The 15,237-nt window shown below is 40.2% G+C and overlaps 1 protein-coding gene across 1 annotated transcript in view; it reads right to left on the bottom strand.

Moving 5' to 3' along the window:
• Positions 1-15,237, bottom strand: part of DSCAM (DS cell adhesion molecule) — a 472,610-nt gene that overhangs the window by 32,954 nt on the left and 424,419 nt on the right. Inside the window, exons 27-29 of the mRNA XM_066545552.1 lie at positions 14,807-14,983; positions 7,461-7,491; positions 611-726 (exon numbers count right to left, since the gene is read on the bottom strand). Of these exons, the coding sequence (XP_066401649.1) occupies positions 611-726; positions 7,461-7,491; positions 14,807-14,983 (324 nt within the window). The remainder of the gene's footprint in view (positions 1-610; positions 727-7,460; positions 7,492-14,806; positions 14,984-15,237) is intronic.

Here is a 15,237-nt window from a genome sequence, read left to right as displayed (position 1 = left end):
TTTTAATTATTTGGGAAAAAAAAACCCCAACACCAAACAATTCAGTTTCTCGTGATGCTTCATTGAAGTGCCAGCCCCATGAGAAATCTTTTTTTCCTGTATCATCAAACAGTTTAGATTTGAATTTTGCATGGATACACAGAAGCTGAAAACTGATAAAAATGTTGAAATTTCATATGCTATGAACAGGTGGATACAATATGCAACATGTAAGTTTTAAAAGTTAGCTGTTGCAAATCTTCAGATACTGAGAGTGCAGTTTCAGAATTCCATTTTCCCTTTAAGTAATGTCAGTGATCCAACTGCCTAGGCAGAGCCAAATGAGAAATCAGAATGAAAATCATAAAACTGCCAGTCCTCAATTCCATTTTCTTCAAGAAACTCTTTCCAACAGTTTCATTTTCCTAATGCCCTGCATTATTTTAGATCCTATACCGAGATTATTTTTAGTGGGAAATGACTCAAAGAGGAGGGAAAATAAACCCAGCTTTCAAATGACTTTGTAGCTCTTTTCTCTTGATGTGTGCGGCAGGGAAAGGTTGTGGAGAAAAGGAATTCCACCTAAAAGAACCTGTTACATCAACCAGGGGGGAAAAAAGCTCAAATTTACCAATGGTCTCCATGGTGTCCCTCTCCTCTATCAGCAGCTGGGCTCTGGGAATGTCTATGTGCATCCTCAGTGTTTGCTGCTGCTTGTTAAGTGTGTCTGATGTCCTGGTGTTCTTGCTGAAAACAAAAGAGAAGTGAAGACATTAACATTCAGCCCAAATGAAAAGATATTTGCAAACTTCCTCATTTTCAATCTGTCCAGCTCAAAAACACCAATGTGACCATAATCAGCAGAAACCACTCACACATTTGATTTTGCCCTCTTCAGAACAAGTGTATTAATTTACTGCACGTGGCAAGGCATTAGATAAATGCACAGTGTGGAGGGATGTGTTCTGTCCTCCACCAGCAGGAACCTGAGAATTTCACACAGTTTTCTTCAAGGGCTGTCATAATGAAATTAATAAAAACACTCTGGAAGATGGATCTTTTCTTTCACTCCTCATGAATCTGAGTAAAGCAACATGCAGCTGATCAAACAGGTCGGTAGGAAAATGATGTCTTGAGTAATTTCTAATTGTTTTTTTATCTTTTCATTATTTTTAATTAGCTAACTTTCAAATGTCAATTCCACTGATAAATGAAAAAGAAAATTAATAACTTGGCATACTATTAATAGATTGCATAAAATAAATAAAGGCTTTAGTCCCATTGATGTTCCAAGACAAAAATTGCAAACCTTGTTTACATTTGTGGATTATGTCTAATTGATTGATGCAATAATCTAAAAAAGAACATAAACCAATTATTTTATCATCATGCAAATTGAAACAATTTCATTTTGAAGTTTGTGTACCAGAAAATGACTTCTTAAATGTGCTGTCTACCAAAAGCAAATGAAAATGGATGGTAAAACCAAGTGCCACAGTCATTTCTAGCACAGAGCTTGCACCAAAAAAACCTTCATATTGCATTAAACAGGAACATTTTGCCCTTTTAGATGTAATTAATCTCTGGATGAAATGAAATATTTGCAAATACTTCACGCAGGGAGGCTGTGGAGAGTTGAGACAAATCAGCCAGCAGCGTGATCCAGGTGCTTAGGCTTCAAAGAGCTGTGAGATCCAAGTGGAGGCTCATTTTCTCATTTTCTAGTGTAAAATAGCTGCAGATCACTCAGTTTAATTCTGCTTTGGCAGTGAATTATTGCTGTTAATGGAAGCAGCAGGGGACTGTTAAAGGGATAAGCTCAGCTCTCCTGTGAGCACGGGAGATGAATACACGAGTGATGAGCCCACATCTCCAGGAAATTCGTGTTAACTTCCTGCTGTGTCTCCATGTCAGCAAGCCCTGATTACCTCAGGTTTGGACATCCTCCTGGAGACTCTTTCTGGAGGAATTTTCTAGCCATGTGGTCGGTGGTCCTGCTCCAAATCCAGGGGTGAGATCCACAAGGCACCTGGGAGCACCACTCTGATTTTCACCTCCTGGTTTCCCTGCTGTTGTGGTCCCCAACATCATTAACACCATCTATACATCCCAAATTTAATGTCTCTCTTCTCCTGGGTGATTGGATGGTGCTACTCACATCACATACACATGGATTTTTGAAATGCATTCAAACAGGCCACAACTGGTGCCTCATTCAATCATCATGGGAGCAAAATATCAGGAGAGCCTCCCAAGGGCTTCCAGACTTTTCTCCATATATAATCAGGGGAGGATGGTCATCACACAATTAGTAAATTTGTGTTACTAAAAATATAAATTTTCAAAGACATGTCAAAGCATTGTCAAATGCAGATAAATTCAAAGTATTGTCAAATGCAGGTAAATTCCACACTGGTATTCTCTAAGTCTCTGCATAGAGTGGATGCTATTCAAGTTGCTAAAATGTTAAGAGAATCAGACAGTAATATTTTATCTGCATGCCAAATATGCTTGGATGCAGGTCCTTGGGAAGTTGGACTGCTCTGGGCTTGCCCAAAGCTCTAGAACAAATGTAGAGCACCTGTTCCAGTGCCTCACTGCCCTCTGAGTAAAGAATTTTTTCCTAATATTTATTCTAAACCTGCCCTCTTTCAGTTTAAAGAAGGAAACTGATTTTTTTTAATGTCCATTTTCAATAATCCAATAGTTCCAGGATACACAGAGTCACATATATCTGTGCAGTCCATAACTGAGTCTGGGAAATGCATCCCTGCACCCCTCTGCACCCACTGGGGATGCAGGAGACCAAGGGATGGGATCAGACTCCTGCTCAGAGAATGCAGACCCCAGAATGCCAGAGCTCTTCAGCAGGATGAATGCCCTGTATTTCCATTATTAAAGTACTCAACCAACACAGGAAGCATTGTTTGGACCACAGGGAGCAGGAGCAGAGCTCTCCCCCAGATTTGCGGTTTCACTGCTCACCTGACAAGAGAGAATTCCCAATCCCAACCTTGGCTTCAGGGACAGCTCCATGCAAAATATGTGGCAGGTTTTTCAAGCCAGAACTGGAACTCAGGCCTCTCTCTGTTCAGGAATATTCCCTGCTATTCTTGAGAGTTATTCCTCGCTTTGTGGGCTGTCTCTCCTCCTCCTTGCTGAGCTAATTAATTCCCCTGCATGCAGCAGTGACATGGGGTGTCCAAACACAGCACAGGCACTTGGCAGAAGCAGGGGGGTTGTTGCTGATTAGGATGCTGTCTCATTCTGGCTCAGGGAATTTTGAATTCTTTTTCTTTTTTTGCAGACCACAACAGCTCAGCTTTCAAGTTATAAAATCCTAAAGTGCCAACAGCAATGAAGAGCCTCTAGGGCTTGGAAACAGGGCAAAGAAGGTTCCACTTTTGAAGCTTCCTAAACTAAATTCAGGCAAAAATATTTTAATGGTCTGTGGATGAGGAGTCCAATGATTCATTCTTTAAAGAGATAAAATGTATCTATCTTTATTTTTTTAATATTTACAGACATAAAATTATAAAATCCCCAAACATAAGCATGTGTTTTGTTTAGTTTTTATTTTTTTTACTTATCAGACCTTGTAAGGATCTGTGTATAATAGAATTAATTCCATCTGGTTCAAAGAATCTCTGAGCTCCAAATCATTAGGCACTGGGAGCCTGTCAGGAGACTGGGTCACAGAATCATGGCTTGGGTTGGAAAAGACCTAAAGACCTTAAAGATCATTTCATTCCAGCCCCATGCCATGGGCAGGGACACCTCCAACTATCCCAGGGTGTTCCAAGCCCTGTCCAGCCTGGCCTTGGACACTTCCAGGCATGAAGGATCCACAACTTCTCTGCACAACATCCTCCAGTGCCTCACTGCCCTCTGAGTAAAGGATTTCTTCATAATATTTAATTAAACCTGCCTTCTTTCAGTTTAAAACCCTTGCCTGTCACAGACATATTTTATGAAAAATCCTTTGCCAGGATCTTTTTTTTGTGAGAAGCTGAGAGGCCTCAGAAACAAAATGCAAACAATGATTATCTGCTGCTGTGGAATGCAACAGGAGCATCTTTGATTGGTCTCATGTGGTTGTTTCTAATTAATGGCCAATCACAGCCCAGCTGTCTTGAACTCTCTGGTCAGTCACAAGATTTTATTATCATTCTATTCCTTTCCTTTCGAGCCTTCTGATGAAATCCTTTTCTTTTATTCCTTTAGTACAGTTTTAATATATCATTTTCTTTTAATATAATATATATCATAAAATAATAAATCAGCCTTCTGAAACATGGAGTCAAGATTCTCATCTCTTCCCTTGTCCTGGGACCCCTGGGAACACCACCACACTTGCACACTTGCCCCTTTTCCTGTCACTGTCTGCCCATATTAAAAGCCCCTCTCCTTTTCCCAAGCTCCTTCCAGGAAATGAAAATGCCTCAATGAGATCTCCTCAAGGATTTCTTCATTCTGAGGAACCCCTCAGTATGCTCATTAATTTGCTGTATTCTTTTACTCTGCTAAAGTTCCTGCTTTTGTCACTATTTAAAACAGGTATTTGGGCACGTATTTGGTCTGAGTGCAGCTTTTTTGTTGAGTCTGTGGATAAAAATGCCTTTTCCAGAGCAAGTGCATTGTACAGGGCATTTTGAAAGAGTCCACAGTTTGTTGTAAAAATGTATGAGAAACTAAATCAGAATATTTGGGGATAAAAGATTCTTCACCTTGTGCTCAAAATTTGAAAATTCAGGGAAAGGCTAAACAGATCCACAGTGAACTGTTACAAAGAGACTGGACTGATGCTTTCACCCAAAAGAAACATTGCAAAGCTGTGCTTATTCAACAGCAGGGGTTTTTATTTGTGAGTGTAAGGTACCAACAATGAGTTATGCAATTCCCATTAAACTGCTGACTTATCCTGCTCCACAGACATTTGACTTACACAGCCAAAGCCAGGGACTCTCAAAGCAAAGACTAAAGCTCCATTTTTAATCCTCTTTACACACACTCAGGAAAATCTCCTCAAAGGGAAAGATACACAGAGCTCTCTCCAGGCCTCACACCTTCCCACCAAGCAGGGAATCATCTTGTCTGCCCTCTCCTCAAATGCCCCCTTTCTTGATAGTTTTATCATAGCAGATTTTGGTGAAATCATAAAGATAAAATATAAAAGATAAAAAGATATAAATAAAATATATAAATATATAAAATATAGATAAATATACATAAACATATAAATTATATAAAATATATAAAATATAAAGATAAAAAGGGGCTTTATCATATGTGACTGTTGTTTTGGAGAGGGCTTATTATCCTTTGATTATTCACATGCTACATCATCAGGAACATCTGTTGTTTGTGGGTAGCTCAGGTTTTGGTTGAATGTATTTCACTGATTTGTCACAAGTGAGAGTTCTGGCATGTCTGTAAATATAAGCCTATATCCCCTATTTTCTCTGAAGTTATGATTTAATAGATATTTGACTTTGTTAAAACTTTTAGAAAAGAAATATAAAATATGCTTAAAGATTATTTGTTAATAAATGAGGTGAGAGGAACTGGTTTGATGACCATGTTTCAATGCTGGTGAAAGGAAATCCAAATGAAATGGTGGCAAGTGAGTAACCTGGAAAAACTGCTCTGAACCAAGGACTGAGATGGGACCTGGCTGCTCCCTGAGTACATCAGGCAGGGAGGACAAAAATTCCTTAATTTGGTAACCATCAGCAAAGGAAAAAGTGGGTAAAACCTGGGCCCTTCTGAGGGAATTTTGGTGATGTTTTCTAAGTGTCAGAGGAGTGAGGCTCTGCAATGGCCTTGCAGAAGTGGCAGCAAGGATTGTGAAGCCAGCCAGGGCTGGGGCAGAGCGCTCCAGCTTTGCAGAGAGGCTCTGAGCGGCTGCCACAGGGACTGAAAGTCTCCATGCAGGGGTTTCAGCTGCTCCCTGCTGGGTTTCTTCAGGGTGGTGCCTCAGGTTTTTGCTTTTCTATTTTTCAGATTTTGTGCTGCTTTAGTGTGTGGGTCTGGGCTTTATATCAGGGGATGGTGAGCTCTGTGCACAGAGCAGAGAGACAAAACAATTCCTGCTCCAGCTGGGCACCAAGGACAAATGATCCAAATCTCAGCCCCAGAGCACAAACCCCGTGGGCTGGAGAGAGAAAAACAAGCAGGGTGGGACTGCAGGGGCTAAAGCTGGAATGGGACAATGAACTGCAAGATGCAAATGGAGCAGAACTGATCCCAGGGACAGACCCCGTGCCCGGCCGTGCATTTTGGGGCCATTTTGGTTCATCTTGGGTGCAGCCCTGGCTGGGCTCTGGTGCTGCCCAAGGTGCATCCATGGAGGAGATGCTTTGAATCAATCCCTGCTTTATTCTTTAGCTCTGCCCAGCCTCTGCTCTAGGGCAGCTTTCACAAGGCATCAAGGGAACAGATTTGCTGTGTGTGCTGATCTGTGCTGTCTTCTGTGGCACCAGAAACCACCAGGGCAAATGTTCCTGAAGCTGCTGAACCCCACAATTTGCTGCCACGGGCAGCCAGGGAGGGGATGACCTGGACTGCATGACCAGTCCTGTTAACATCACTGGGTTTATTCAGATATGATGGCATAGAGCTGAATTTACACCAAACCCATCTGTCACCGTGTCTTTGCTGAGTTTATTCTTACAATAGAAGTGAAATTTATCACGGGTGAGGAAGTTTGGAGTGTGGTTCGTGTGGTGAAATATCTATGACATTCTCAAATTTGTTGCTGGAATATAAAAAATATTTTCTAGCAACCCCAAATTCATTTGAACTCAAAAATAATCCCTTGGCAATCCCAGTTTCAAATATATGCAGCAGTTCGAAAGTTCAATATTTTCCCTAGACAAAACAATAAACATTGAAGTTATGAAATTTCCATCTTTGAAAGAATTGTGGTGCCAGAATAGTCATTATGATGCAATTCAACAACTGAATTAGATTTCTGAATGCTGAGCTGATGAAACAGAAGAGAAAAATAATAAATGGATTTACCTGCTCTTTTATACCTTTGGGTATAAGCAGCTAACAACAGTGAATTACACAAACAGAGCTGCAAAGTTTAGAGATATTCACAGCCAGAAATTTATTGCCTTTAATCAGATGATCTCTGAAGAGCAATTACTTTGACACATATTATGAAAATGTTTTTCAGAGTGGGAAAAATGTCCAAATGGACCTACATAGCTTCTATGATTTAATCTAACACGAGATATCAGCTTTTTTATCTTTGTAGCTCCTCACTCTATCCACAAAGTGTCTTCTTTCTCTCATGTCTGACCACCAGTGCATCACAGTTCTAACAGACAGGCAAATGGTGTGTTTTGAAAAAGGGTTTAGGAATAAAAAGTTTACTTCTTCATTTGTCCCTCTAACAATTCTGAAATATGATACTATAATTAACAGACATTTTTCAGTTAAAAAAAATATAATACAATTCAATTTGTTCTTACCTCATAAGCATTTCGGCCAAACTCTTTGCATCTAGAAGAAAATAGAAGAAATGTCATCACAAATCAAAATCTGTTTGAGAGATGCATTATTAACAAGTGATTTGAATCAGCCATGTGTAACACCACAGTGGTTTCTAATCAATGGCAAGAATAAAAGTGTGTCTCAAAGTCCCTACTTTTGCTGAAATTGCATTTCTGCTCCAAGCAGTCCTGTTTAGCTCCTCAGTAGCATCAAAGATGGTAAGAGAAATACAAGTTACCATTGGCTTAACTAGAAAAAAGCTACAAAAACGTATTAGAAATAGGAACAATTCAACAAATAACAAAGCACTCAGTTCTTTCGTGCTATGGGTAGCAAATGAACAGGTGAGGGAAGAAGAAAAGGCAAGAAAACAGCTCAAGACCTTGGCAAGGGGCTCAAAGACCTTGGCACAAAGTCAAAGACACCCATGCCTTTGATTTTAGCCCATGGGAAAAATTTCCAGCTTTGTGTGAAAATTTACGAACCACAAAAGTTTGAATAGAATAACAGTTAATTTGTCACAGAGTAAAAAAGTAAAATTTTAGGGATTTAGAATGGAGGTTCAAGAAGCAAGATAAAAGAATCTAAGTGTGTCCTGTCCTTCTTCTTCTTCTTGTCCTCCATCTTCTCCTGTGATGGTGACACTTTTAGATTAGTTTAAAGTAAAGACAGACTGTCTAACATAGGTAATAGGTATTAGAAAATTATTACAAATAAAATACACCTAATTCTTAATATAGAAACTAACACCACTCCAAAAGTGAACAGTGTGCCACAAACCAGCCTGCCAAACAAACCTCAACAAGTCAGAAAATGAATATAACAGATAAAGAAAAATAAACAACCTTAAAAAGCAGAACCGAAAAATCTTGACTTCTTCTTCGATCACAGAGCAAGAAAAAAAGACTTTTTAATACCTCGAAAGCCATTTCAAACACACAAAACCTGAAAGATGAGCAGCTGTCAACCTGCCATTTCCAAATCAGATGTGAGCAAGGGAGGGCTCCAAGGAGTCAAATTAGAATCCCAGAATACCTGAGGCAGGAAAAGACCTCCAAGAGTCCCAGTTGTGCCCGATTCCCACCTTGTCCCCAGCCCAGAGCACTCAGTGCCACCTGCAGGGGACACCTGCAGGGCTGGGCACTGCAAAGCTCCCTGGGCAGCCCCTGCCAAGGCCTGAGCTCCCTTTCCATGATGAAATTCCTCCTGCTGTCCACCCTGAACTTCCCCTGGCACAAACTTGCATGGTTGCACTCAAATATGAATATTTTCCCACTAGCAATAATTCAAAATACTGCTGGGTGTTCAGAGTATGGCTACACATGAAACAGAGGATGGTTCATTCCCACATGGATCAGCCCTGCAAAATAAGACACTGCTGAAGGAAAAATATTCCTCCTGTTCTTGTCATCGCTGCTATTATTAGCAGCAAATCCTTTGGGGCTATAATTATTTCAATACTTATCAGTTCAAAAGGCACAGCTGAAGTTTGGTTTTTCAGGTAGGCTTCTGTAAAACTTTATCAACATAATACATGAATTTCTGTGGTGTCATCCAGCAAAAACAGGCAGCTCTGCTTTGTTCTCCTGCAGTCTGCTGCTAAACAAACTCACTCAAAATGCTGATTCCGAAGTCCTTAAGTTTATCACACAGCAACAAAGCAGCCTTTTGTGCAACCAAGTGAAGCAAATCTAAGAAGAAAGCAATTCCAAGTTCTAAGTCTTCAAACAACTCTTAAAAGGAAGTTTACATTTCTTCTTTTATCTGCTTCTTGTAAATCTATCAGCACCTGCCAAAACATTTACTGAATTTATCTTTGTTTTCTCCATCCCACTTTTTTTTTTTCCTCAATCACCTCTTGGGTCTGCAACACCTACAACAATTTCCTTGCTTGTGATCCTATTAAATATCCTGCTTTTAAAATTCCAAGGATGCAGGCAGAAACAAGCCACATTTAACACATAGCTTGTGTTGTACTCATTTTTAAAAGGAATGGACAGAGGGCTCTTTTTATTCATTAAAAAATCTCAGCAAAACCCCTTTTATCCACTTTTCTGAATTGTATTTATCTGACACAGTGCCAGCTTGCCTCTCTTAGGCTTTATTCCTCACCTACCACTGGAGAAGCTGGAATTCTGTGCCCCCTCTAGGTCTGTTTGCTCCACTCCTTCATTTTTAACCTTCCTCCATCCCTTTCCAGCAAAAGGCATGGAAGATTCATTGTGGGGTGTCTCATCTAAAACAAACATTTATTTTGGGCATTCAGAATTCCTATTTTTCACCTGGAATGAGATTTTCTTTACCATTAACACCTCAAAGTGGCAGTGCCTAATAGATGACAATATTTTAGCCATTAATCATAAACCAAAAGACCAACACTGCTGCTCCTAAAGGAGTTTTGTTACTGACTTCCAAAAACCCAGGAAGGGACAAATTTCCTCAGAAGAATACAAAATAGCCAAACAAACACAACACAACAATAATAATGACACTGGTTGCAAGTAATGAGGTTATTTTTAGCAAATTTTATGATGCTTCTTGCTATTCCAGCAGCACCAGAACTATGAAGACCCTGTGCACACATTCTCCCTCTGGCATACATAATCAGGGTGGTTTAATATGCAAATATTGTTTTCATTCAGCCAGCAGCTTTTTGAAGCAATTGCTGCCTCCTTAAGTGAAGTCTGTGGGCATTTGTGCAAGGAATTCACAACTCAAGAAAAGCAGAAAGGACAAAATTGAAAATTACTACCATGTACTTTGCTTTTTTTAAAATAAAAAGTTTGCTTTTCATATTTTTTATCATGTTTAAATGGCAAACAATCTCCCTCAGATGTTTTCAGGTGCTACCCAGCCCACAGATGATTTCCATGCTGCACCTGGAGAAAAATTCACACCAATTCATGTACGTGGCACAGAAGTGCTTGTTAACACATGATGATTCTTGTTTAAAGAGATGCACAGGAGACTGTGCACCTTCAGAAAAAAATAACATGAGGCATCAGCAAGACCATGAAATGTGTCAAAAGCTGAATGAGGAAGTACTGAAAGGAAAAACCTCAATCAGCTGACTTTAAATTTGTTAATTATCCAAGCAGGGTGAGCAGAACTGCTGGAGTTAATAATGGGCACGCAGGTTGGTGTGGGATGGGACAGAAACAAAGCTGGCAGGAATAGAAAGGGCTCCTCTGTATCCATCAAACCAAAATCCAGAAGCCTAAAAGTGAATATCACAGAATCATGGAATGGGTTTGGCTGGAAGGCACCTTAAAGATCATCTCATGCCACCATCCCACCCCTGCCATGGCAGGGACACCTCCCACTGTCCCAGGCTGCTCCAGCCCCAGTGTCCAACCTGGCCTTGGGCACTGCCAGGGATCCAGGGGCAGCCACAAAATCTCTGGGCACCCTGTGCCAGTGTTTCACCACCATCACAGGGAAGAATTTCTACCTAATATCCCACCCAGCCCTGCCCTCTGGCACTGGCAGCCATTCCCTGGGTGCTGTCCCTGCATGCCCTGGAAATTGTCTCTCTCCAGCTTTCCTGGGGCTCCTCCAGGCCCTGCAAGGCCACCCTGAGCTCAGCCCAAAGCTTCTCCTGTGCAGGTGAACAATCCCAGCTGTGCCAGCCTTTCCTCCCAGCAGAGCTGCTCCATCCCTCTGCTCATCCTGGAGCCTCCTCTGGGCTCTCTGCAGCAGCTCCAGCTCCTCCCTGGGCTGGGCCCCTCTACAACAACATCATGTGTCCAAAACATCAGCTCCAGGAGAAATGTCATTGCCACAAGCCAATGACCAGAGATTTTAATCTGCTTTTCCTGCTTTCCCTTTTGATCAGCTGATTGATGATACTTTCTAAAACAAGCCAGCATCCCTGGCTGTGTCCCATCACCTCCCAGTTGTGAGATGGTGAAAGCAGGGCGTGGGAAGGGGTGACAGAGGAAGGGGATGATCTCTGCTCCAGCCAAGCATCACTTCAGTGAAAAAGCCACAGCCATCACTTTTCTTTGCTGGCACAGCCACCTTTAAAATTCTTAACACACTTGGGTTTGCCCCCTGGGAAATCAGGGACAGTGATGGAGTTTTAAATTGCATCCTGCCACTCCTGAACTATCACGCCGTGCTGATCCTTTCTGCTTGTGTTAAGGTGAATTGGGTTCAAAAACAAAGGGAAAACCATTCCAGGAGTAGCAGAGCTGGGTTCATGGCCAGAAGGAGCATTAAACCTTCAGGCTTCCCTTTGAGAATATCTGCTGAACTCCTGAATGGCTGCATGAAACTCCAGCAGCCAAGTGACCTTTTTGTGTGACCTGGCTGGTGGAACAACTAAACTGGGCAAAAAACCAGGACTTTGCTGAGAAATCTGTTTATAAAGGAGGAAGAAAAATGTTTAATTGTCCCTACATCCAGAGAAGTGGTAAAAGGATCAAGAATAGAGAGGCTGCTGTTCTTCAACAGAAATGGGAACTCAAAGCCATTGTCCATAAGCAGGGATACAAATGTTTGCATGCAGAGCACACTGCAAATAAATCTGCAATTCCCTCTCCTCTTTGTCGAACAGGTTCAAAAAAACCACATCTGCAGCCACAAAAGCAAGAGTTACATCTGTAATTTGCACAAATTATTTCAGAAGGTCCCACTGTGGAGATTATTTTTCTGATGTAGACTAGAGGAAATCCTGATTTAGGAAAAAAGAATATTGTGTCTCAAAGAAACCCCACTAGGTAACACAAACCAAGTGATAATGTGGCATTTCCCTTTCAAAAATTGTATGAAAGTTAATCACAAAAAATACTAAAGTAAACTATTTATTTTTTTAGTTAGGACATCAGAAAAACTTGCACACATTTTAGAGAACTTAGTAAGGAGTCCTCTGGAACACCAACACTTATTGTCAGGAAAGCTTTTAGAACATAAAGTTTCTGCTCCAGAAGAGCAGAAAATGCCAAACATGGGATCAGTCTTCAAAAAGAATGAGCAAAAAAATTCTGAATTCCCGAAGTCCTATCAGTCTGATCTTGGCAATGCACAAAATAATAATAAAAAAGAATTGAGTGAAGCTTAATGAAATGAATTTAAAAGGATAATTGAGTCCAATCAATACAGACTTGTGGTCAAGCAGCCATGTCAAACAAAGTGGATTTTTAAAAATGACATTAAAATTTGCTGAAAATTAATGACATTGGAAAAAGCTCTCACTGGGATATGATTGAATCACAGTAAAAGGTCATATTTACATTTCCCTAAAACAAAGTTTCAGTAACTCAAACTATTTTAACAGAAAGTAGCATGATTAACACAGTAGCTATTTAAAATGGATTTCAACATATTCAGACCCCAATTTGAAGCAGAGAATCATTATTCAGTACTTTTTGTCTGTGACACTTATCAGTGGTCTGAAGTAAATAAAATAATGTCTGATAAAATTTTGAAAATTATACAAGTATTTGGTAGCTAAAATATAAGGAAAATGCCAGATCACTAAGAAAATAATCTGGATCATAAAGTCACACTTATGATCAAGAACACAAACCAGGGCTGTACAACAGGGAATATTTCCTGTTTCAGAGCGATCAGAGAACTGGCAAATGATCTCAATGGATAAAATGTTAAGGATGTAAATGATGGGAAAACTAGAGAGAGGAAAATTAAAATATATTCATCTGTTTCATTTACCAATTAAAGCATTAAGAAATGACTTGGTTACCACCATGTGGAAAGGATATCCTTGGAGACTGAAAATGATACAAAAAAGAACTTCTGTGCTGTAGAGAAGACAGGACCAGATGGGATGTCGAGCTGTAGTGTGACAAGTTCAGCTAAGTGAGACACAACTTTTACAGAAATGGTACTTAAATACTGATTTCTTTTATCAAAAGTACCGATGAAATCTTTTCCACTGCCTGTGTTTAAGTGAAGCTCCAATATTTTCCTAAATTCCTAATTTCTGAAATAATTCATAGAAATTTTATTTTATGCAAAAGTCACCCCGGTCAGTGATCATCATCCTTCCTCAAGGGACTGTAACTCAAGATTCTATGAATACTTGTAAATGAACCATGAAAAAATAATGTGCAGAAACATCATTTTATAGAGCCAAAGGGCTTGAGATGTCCTGCTCATTACTGGATGGAATTCCACAGCATTTCTAAGAAGATAAGATAACACTTCCTTTTTCTTTACCACACTTTTTTTAAATGAAAAAACCCTCCAAAATTGGGAAGGTAAATGGGTTATAAGGTTTTGAAGAAAAAATGATTATACAAGCTACAGCATCCAGATGTCCTGATTTCCAGAGCTGTGTATGAACCATAAGGTTGGTTGTCCTTCTTTATATATGAATTTGCCCATGCCTTCTGTCTTTTTTTTTACTCCAAAATATTGTTAGAAAGGACAAAATTAGACTCAAAAGAGAGAGAAGTAGGAAGGTCAGAAGGAAAACATAGGGTTGGCCCTGGTTTTAATAGGTACCATGACCACATTTTGGTTCAAATACAAAATAACTAATCAATTTGGTGGCTCCTGGAAGAGATTAGGCTTATTTGTTGCAGATGATAAATTGTTTTACTATTAATTCAGGTTTGGATTTGAAAGGATTTTCCTGAATACCTTCAGGAAATACCTTCCCAAAATACCTTTTGCCAGTGCAAAAGCTACAGGGCAGCAGTGTCAGACTGCAAGGGTCAAAAACTTGGCTGTGGCTCAGCCGGGGGTTTTTGCTGCTAAAAATGATAAAGCTGAATGAATTCACAGATCTAAATCTTATTCACATAACAAACAACTGAATTTGAATAAGGATTAGAAGAAAATACAGATTAGCAACAATGAAAAGTCAGTGAACAATGAAGTGTTGTGTAAGTTCTATAATAAAAAATCATGGGGAAAATGTGGTAACAAATCTGAGAATATCTGCTTGTGTGTGCTATCCTACCAAAATCTGGCTACTTTCATTTTATAATTTGGAAATAATGGTTAGCATCTGATGGAAAACTGAGATTCCCTCATCTTCAGAACATCTGATTTCATCCTTCAAAAAAAAAATCTACTTTAGGCTCGTTGAGGGAAGCAAGCAAACAACAAAAAAAGGAAAGCAAACCAATGAGAAATATCTTCCTTTCCCCCATGCAAAATAATAACAATGTGTATATTAATAATTTTTTTTAGAAACTTCTGACCAAAAGAAAAAGAAGGAATTTCTACAGAAAACACACACACACACACTGTTCTGTACTGCAGGAAAATGATCCCAGCTGGGGATTGCACACTTTGGTCACGTGCAGCCCCACTCCTATTTTCACGTTGAGAAGTTCCACAGACACCCCCTTACCTCGCAGCCTCTTCAGCCTCTGCTCCCTCCTCCTCCTCCTGACGATCAGCAGCATCACAAAGAGCAGCAGGACCCCCACCAAGATGCAGGAGATGGTCACCAGCATCTTCAGCCCTTCGTTGGTTCCCAGCCCTTCCTCACTTTGCACCACCGACTTGATGAGAGGAGGGATTGTACCTGGAAACAGGGTCATGGCATTAGAGGCCTCTTAACCAGGACAAAAGATTGAGTTCTCAGGGAATAAAGCGTTTTGTTGCTTCAGGTGCTGGCAGAACCCTCAGCAGGATTTTTCTGTGTGAGGTGGAGGCTACATTTGTGTGTCTAATGGCCATGATCACATAACCAGGCTCATGGTAATGAGGGACTGAGTGCAGAGATTATCAGAAATCCAGAAGAATTGCATTCATTGATTAAGGAAAACCATGCCTGAT

The sequence above is a fragment of the Molothrus aeneus genome, chromosome 2 (assembly GCF_037042795.1).
Source record: "Molothrus aeneus isolate 106 chromosome 2, BPBGC_Maene_1.0, whole genome shotgun sequence".
NCBI lineage: Eukaryota > Metazoa > Chordata > Aves > Passeriformes > Icteridae > Molothrus > Molothrus aeneus.
This window is presented reverse-complemented; position numbering and strand designations above follow the sequence as displayed.